The sequence below is a fragment of the Cicer arietinum genome, chromosome 6, assembly GCF_000331145.2.
Source record: "Cicer arietinum cultivar CDC Frontier isolate Library 1 chromosome 6, Cicar.CDCFrontier_v2.0, whole genome shotgun sequence".
In the NCBI taxonomy this organism is placed as follows: domain Eukaryota; kingdom Viridiplantae; phylum Streptophyta; class Magnoliopsida; order Fabales; family Fabaceae; genus Cicer; species Cicer arietinum.
The window spans coordinates 29,128,503-29,136,105 of NC_021165.2; the positions used below are offsets into that span (position 1 = coordinate 29,128,503).

General features: G+C 34.4%; 1 protein-coding gene across 1 annotated transcript in view; it reads right to left on the reverse strand.

The window, feature by feature from the left end:
• LOC101506340 (uncharacterized) overlaps positions 1-7,603 on the reverse strand; it is a 16,895-nt gene that overhangs the window by 3,898 nt on the left and 5,394 nt on the right. Inside the window, exons 7-20 of the mRNA XM_004506692.4 lie at positions 6,999-7,130; positions 6,047-6,607; positions 5,089-5,694; positions 4,591-4,659; positions 3,831-3,947; positions 3,501-3,752; positions 3,266-3,313; positions 3,050-3,184; positions 2,763-2,924; positions 1,630-1,692; positions 1,432-1,539; positions 1,090-1,173; positions 966-1,013; positions 675-749 (exon numbers count right to left, since the gene is read on the reverse strand). Coding sequence (XP_004506749.1) covers positions 675-749; positions 966-1,013; positions 1,090-1,173; positions 1,432-1,539; positions 1,630-1,692; positions 2,763-2,924; positions 3,050-3,184; positions 3,266-3,313; positions 3,501-3,752; positions 3,831-3,947; positions 4,591-4,659; positions 5,089-5,694; positions 6,047-6,607; positions 6,999-7,130 — 2,460 coding nt within the window. The remainder of the gene's footprint in view (positions 1-674; positions 750-965; positions 1,014-1,089; positions 1,174-1,431; positions 1,540-1,629; positions 1,693-2,762; positions 2,925-3,049; positions 3,185-3,265; positions 3,314-3,500; positions 3,753-3,830; positions 3,948-4,590; positions 4,660-5,088; positions 5,695-6,046; positions 6,608-6,998; positions 7,131-7,603) is intronic.

Sequence of the window (7,603 nt, forward strand, 5' to 3'; positions counted from 1 at the left end):
ATACCTGCTCGTCGAAACCAATCTCTATCAAGAATCTCGATCTTTGATACTCTCAACCTCTCTTAACCTTCCTTTGCATCTGGATGTCAGCAACATCATTTGCAACTTGTACCAGGGATGCTTGATTCTTCCCCAGTTATTCTGCGCTGTTTCTGACTCCCCTTAGGGGACCCCCTCTGTCTCTAGGTTAGCGAAGAGGAGATAAGACTGGGCCATTTAGACCCTTTCATTCAAGAATAAAGAAAAAAATGAAAAGAAGAAAAAGGCTAGCTAATAATTTTGGGCATTAGCCTATTGCTTGTTATGTATAAAAAAACTAATAATAAAAATATTCAAAACTACCCTAAAGCTAAAATTATTAGCTGAAAACATATGAACAGTATCTCTGACAGTTATTTAGCACAAGTTTTCACTTAAATCTTGCTTCTGTATATATCTTGAAAAGTTACAACTTCAAAAGCTCCAAAAGCTTACATTCCTAGATTTCTCAAGATATTTTGTAACGAAGATGTTACAGAATCTATAATAGATTTTGGGTTAGGTGGACAGTCCTGCAAAGAGAAATTCAATACTTGGTTCTAACCCTACTTAACCTTTAAGAAGTGAAATAAGTCTTCTTGGGTCCAACGTAAATTAGCAACTCTTATTATTGGCTAAAGAGGAGTGAAGCATACCTGCAATACCCGACTAAGTGCTCCTTGGAACTTCTCCAAAGGAACATTAACAATGTGGGGAAAAACCGGCATTACCTATCAAAAGAATTATCAAGAACATATTCACCAAATGAAAAATGCAATATTTTAAGAAAAGTAGAAAGTAAGCAAAAAAAAACATAACTGACACAATTCTTACAAGATCCATTGATGATAGTTTACTTCACATTTTTTTCTTGATTTGACCTCACATTATAGTTTTACTAAAACAGTTAAATTTACATCCATATGAGAAGGAAAAATAGGTAATACCTCATCTTTTGATAGGAATGGCAATATTGGAATAAGAATCTCTGCATCCTGTAAAGGACCAACCAGGTATTAGACAGAATCCTGAGTTTCACTGCAAAACTGATACTGAAATTTTTTAACATACCTTAAGTTTTGTATCATGTAACCTTTTCACAGTATATATCAAATCCTTAGAAGGGATCGTACCATCTGTAAGTGTATGCAACACCTGACATAGCCATTGTATAAATATCAAGATTCAATATTTACCCAGAGATTCACACAAGAATTATACGGTAAAACAGTATTCAATATGAGATTAATGAGTGTGCACTGTCAGTGTAAAACTATTTTACAAACAGTTTGGGTTGACCGTTAGTGTAAAATTAGTTTAAACTGTAGGTGCAAAGTCTCTTTTCTCACTCAATATTCAATATATTAGTAAAAATTAAGCATTCATTAAAAATTATAAGATAAAACAGTTAACCTGCATTAGGAGATTCTCACTTCCATTCGGGGGATCTGATATAATTTCAAGGAGATCTGAAGATGAACCTAAGGTACGCACTAGTATGGGAATTTGACGATGAATAGCCTGCACCATACAATTAATGACATAAACCTAAAGACCAAAAACAAATAGTTACCAATATTCACTAGAATACCATATGTCAAAATCTGAAACCTGCTTTGCTGCTTTTGATGTGCTTTTATAGATGACAAATATTTCGCGAAAGAGGGAATGTTTCTGCCATCACAAAGCATAAAAAAAGGTACTTTTGATTAGACAACAAAAATGAGTTACATAACATGAGAAATATAATAGGATCTGTCAACATATATGAAAATTATCTTATAATGTTTTGATTGCATCTCCAACTTAGATCATCTCTTAGGCCTGGTCTCCATATTTTCGATTATATATCTTGATCTGTTTCCTTCTTTAAAAGAATTTAGAATTTATGAAAGACTCTAATATCGTATTAGAATTTAGAATTTGGGTGTTTGATCTCAACCCCTAAAGGTAGTATAAGATATGAGGATTATCCAAACCTTATAAAATAACCTTTGCATTTATCTATTCAATGTGGGATCTCAATAGTAACAATATCAAAATCCCCAGGATTCTTCTTTTCTTGTTGACCATACATAAACTCAAATCACCCCCTCTCTCTCTCAAGTTATCTCTTTGTCAATGGGGTTTTCTACTTGCTGCTTTGGCAACCTATATCTAAGATCCTTATATCAGTTTGTACAACTTCCTTGTCCTACTTAGGCATTCTCCATAGACTTATCTCCCTGTCAACACTTGTCCAAGCAGTCGGTCCCATGTATCCCAAAAGAAGTTTGGTTCTGGCTATCCCAAAAGCAGTTTGGTTCTAGCTCCAATTTCAAATTATATTTTTTGGTTATGTCTCTTTCATTAACGGATACAATTATTACAAGCTCAAAGCTCAGTAAGATTTAGCTTGAAAGCTAGTGGTAGACCTATATGTAAAACATTATATATCATGAATTCAAGATTTGTTTCCTTTTTATAATCAAAATTAAAAGTCAATTAGTAATATAAATATTGATTTATGTTATTTTAATAATAGTCAATATATCAATATAATATAATTTTTTATTCCTTTTCCTTCTACAAGACCAAGAATAACTTTAATAGAAATTATTAAGAAAGACTTAGAGATTAATGAGTTGTCTAGAGATTATATGACAGAATATTATGGCGTCGCTTGATCTATATAGCGAGCCCTACTTATTGGGATAAGGCTTGATTGTTGTTGTTGTTGTATATACTAGGAAATAATACAATACCTTTGTGCATAAAGCAAAATACAATGACATGCCCCTCTGAGCCTCAGAAACTGAAACTGGTGAGGTGCCCTCAGATGTGCTTGATTGCCGATTATCTAAGACATCCTTAGTATTGCCACTCAAAGATAATGGTTCATTTGTCAGCTTTTCAATATCAGGTCCCTGAAAAGGAAAAGAGAACAAAAAAACCAGTATATCTAGTTCAATAAAAAATAGCAAAAACCTGCTGTCACCAGACTTTAATCAGAAAAAATAATTACATTCATAAAGACATTAGACATAAATACCTTTTGTGAATCAGCAACGGATCCTTCAGCATCAGTAGCCTCAGATGCATCACTCATCACTGAGAACAACGTTTCCTTTGCAAACTCTTCTATTTGCCGAGAAATGGATGATAAAGGATAAAGTTTATTTGCCACCTGCAAGAAGCGCCGCAAGTATAAGACAGGTGCTCTTATGCAAACAATTAAATACTTAAACAGGAAATTATGCTTAAGTACCAGCCGTATTGCCTTCATACGCACTTCTTCCAAGTGATGCACTGCACTCTTTCAGAGAAAAATAATAAAAAGATCAAAGAATAGTTAGTTCGACAAAGAATTTACTGATACTAAGGGAAGAAAAGCAAGGAAAGAAAAGCAACATAATCAAAGGATTATGGACAATAATCACAACTACACAGAAAAGGCACCATGAAAGATTGAAAGTTCATAACATAAAAAGTATGAGAAAAACCTGTAAAGCAATTTTTAAACAAGTATCTCGAATGGGAGGTCTTAGAAGAACCAAACTCCATACAGCACTTAGACCTTGAGTAACTCTATCCGCATTCAATGTGTGCGATTCCTTTTCAACTTTATCCCCATTTCCAGGAGAACACATGTTCTCTACAATTTTTAAAACTGATTTTGGCAAATAAGGAGATTCACCAAGCAATTTACTTAACGATTTATCCGAAGGTGGAAAAGAATCTCTTAGTGCTTCTGCCTGCATTAGAAGTGAACCAAAAGTTCAACTCTTGCCTTGCAAATGGACAAACACGAAACAAATAAACAAAGCACATACCACTGTTAGGAGGAATGTTTCATATACAGAAGCTGCAGTTGTGGAAGAAAAAAAGTCAGGCTCCGCTTCAGCCTCACCAAATAACCTGTAGAGGACACGCAACGTCAACTCATGTCCCTGACACACAAGGCAATATTGTCAGCATATATTGATTATTAACAAATGCAAATGGCACATAATAGTTGCTAATGTACGATTTTATTTCAATAGCAGCATCTTTAATTAGGTCAGCAACAACACAAGTTGAATGGATTTATTAGTTAAGATGTCCTTCATATATGATTAGCTCTACAGATGGTAGTATCCTTTATACCTAAGAGTAATAGTACACTTAAACAGGCTCTTTTCAGATTTTCAGCATGAAGCATGAGACAATTTTCTTTCTTGACAAATGACAAAACGAACAAACATTGGTTCAGAGTTGAAAAAAATCCTATTTTTCTAAAGATAAACCTACATTTTCAAAGACTGGTTCGTGATTATTTTATTTGATGTGTGTGTGCGCGCATATATGTGTATATATACTCACTGTATAATTTTAAGGAAAAAAAAAAAGTAAAGGTTGTTTACAGAATTTATATAAATTAAAAGAATGAAATGTGTTAATACATCAAGAGTAAAGAAATACAAAGACAAAATACATTGCTTTCTATCTTTCAATTAGTTCTTAGATGAGGTGGAAAGAGTTTACCTCACTGTATTTGTCATGACAAAGATAATAGGTATGAAACAGTGATTAACACATAGGGCAAGTGCTTACCTCATGACTAGAGTAATCAATCAAAATATGCTTTTGTAATAATTTCCACGGGTCTAATTCCAAAGGAAACTGCAAGATGAATGAAAAAAGGAAAACAAAGAATTAGATTCCACTCGTTAAAAGAAAAATTGAGTGTCAGCACGAAGAAATAATCAAATAAGAACAATAACCATGCATTGAACTAGCGATGAAAATGTCCATCCTAATTGCATCAAATTCAGAACTATAGAACAGGTAATAAAAAAACATTTAATGTTCAAAGTAATGCATTGTGGTAGGGAGGATAGTTTAAGTATGAGGTCATTTATATCTTAATTGATCAAACAAAAATAAATTAGGACAGAAATTCTGAAGATCACATGTTCTAATAGCTCTGATACAATCATCGCCTTTCAAAACACTAAGCCTAAATTACACCTATATCGAGCACTTAACCTCATTTGTCATTACGCAACTGAAAAATAAAACCTGACATTCTTGATAAGTTGGAATTTTCACCTCAACTCCTAAATAAGCAAGTATCGAAAATCGAACTTTTGAGCCTCCAGCTGTAGCTATGTGCTTATATGCATCAATGATACGCATAAAACATGATATTTGCAAATGATCCTTTTGTTCATCTGCAAGATCAACAACTGGAGCAATCATCTTTGGCAAGACTAAGCGAGTAGGCAACACAACTGAAGTAGCAGTTGAGGACACCAAGCTATTGACATCTGTAGCAACTGCTTTTGGGCTCAGCTCCTCAGACCTATCTGCCGATGTTGATGGAACTATGTTCAGGGGTGACCTTTTATCCAAACTCGTAACTTGCTCCTCTTCTATTTGTAAATCACTGGAAGCTAATGAGGAAGCAGCCAAAGTTTCTGACAATGCATCATTTCGACCAAAAGAATCCAGGCCAGGGATTCCACTCTCTAAGTTGCCATCATCATCTATGTCAATAGGCACAGATGTGCTGACATTCTCCACTCCAGGTATACAGGTATCAGAAGACGGAAAATCAGTAGGCGATGGTACATTTTGAGATGAAAGAATCATGCCAGAATGCATAGCACTACTATCTACTCCAGTTGTAGAAATTTCTTCCTCCCCATGAGACTTCTATAATATTTGTGTAAACCAAAATTTTAGTCAAAGGATAACTCCGAAATAAACAATAAAACGCAAGGCATAAAAACAAGAGTTATGATATTTTGACATAAAAATCGACAATGAAATAGTTGGTTGACAGAGTTGAAATAAACCATGATTTCCAAGTGTTCAAATTTGTGGTTAATTAATTACATTCAATTGATGGTTAATGGATTTCAACACTTATTATATCCGTCAGCCCATCCACTGAATGTAATTTACCACGTATTTGAACTGCGTTAACCAACTATTTTTTTTGTCGATTTTATGCGTCAAAATATCATTTCTCTAAAAAAAAGAATACCAAATACATAAATTATACCACTAAGTCATTGGACACTGATTGATGAGCATCAAGAAGTGAAGCAACAGGCGGGAAAGTACTAGAAAGTGACATAACACCAGCCACAAACGATGGTGGATATTTAGCCTTGTCATGAGAACCAAATATACTAATGTCATGCAACTGTTCATCGTTTCCTTCAGCATTAGGGCAATTTGGAGGTAGGTTACGCATATTTGCCATCACTACTTCAGCTAGTAAGTCGGCAGAAATACTGGAGATAAGAATTTCCAAAGACGCAACAGCCTTTTCACCTTGAGCAACCAAAGCACCAAACATGGCAACAAGCTGCAGTACAGGCCCATTTTCCTCATCTCCTTTTGAAGATGCTGGTAGAGCTGAAGGAGAGTCATCCAGTGTGTTAGCAGTACTTTCATCTAACTCATTTTTAGGTTCTTTGAAACCTTCGGTTGTTGTTCTAACACGTTTACCAGGGACATCTGCATCTCCAGTTAAATCGCCTCCATTTTCTGATCCTGACCGTTTCCTTACCAAATTAACGTGCCCTGAATCAAATGAATTTACTGCAGCATCCTCTTCCTGTAAAATGATAATACGATCATTAAGAATTGAAAAGCAATGCCTGATATTTCAGTGTATAATTGTACTGAAGTCCTACTATAGTTAAATAATTTGGAAAAGAATACTTTTGGCCCACAAGATTTTGTAAAACTTTCATTCACATAAAGAAAGATGATATTTAGTAGACTAAAAATAAGTACTGAAATAAAAGGTTAAACCTAATTTTCTTCTTACACCATTGCCTATACAAATACAAGACTATGAAAATTGAAAACAAAATAATGACATTGTAACACTTCTATAGTAATTGATACAAATAGGAAATGAAAACAGAATTGCTCAAGTCATACAAAGACCGACTGTTGATAAAAGTTTACTATCCAACAAAACAAAGGATGATATTGGTTACCTTGATAACTGATTGATAATCCTCCGCTCTCTGTAAGATACTTCCATTACTTGCAGAGATTGCGTGGAACACTTGATCTGCCTTCCCTTCGGACTGCATCTCCTTCAAGGCACCTCCCAACCGATCTCTCCACTTCAAAAGAACAAAACAACAAACAAAAGAATCAGTCTTTTAAGTATCATTTATAAAGTACACGTGTCATTTAAGAAAAAAGTAATGCTATGCAAAAAATCCATTTTGAAATTTTTAACTCCCCCTTTTCATTAACAATCAACTTTAAAGTTTAAACATGGAAAGGATAACAGACTGCAATGACTTTTACCCAGACATAATATAATGCCATAAGTATTCAGTCTGCAACAATTCAATATTTCATTTTTGAGACAATTAATGCATTGTTACACATTTAAAAATAAAATAATTTGTTCTCCAACTGCCAAATAAAGATTTTGCAAAACGAGTCTAACTGTCTGTTTATCCTGATTTACCCGGCATTATAGGCCAGATAGTTTCTAGTGGATTGGGGCAGAATAGGTGAGGTTGCCTGACCATTGGGTTGTGGTAGTTTAGAGGCAAGGGAGGGAAAGTTGGCTCATAGGGTATCA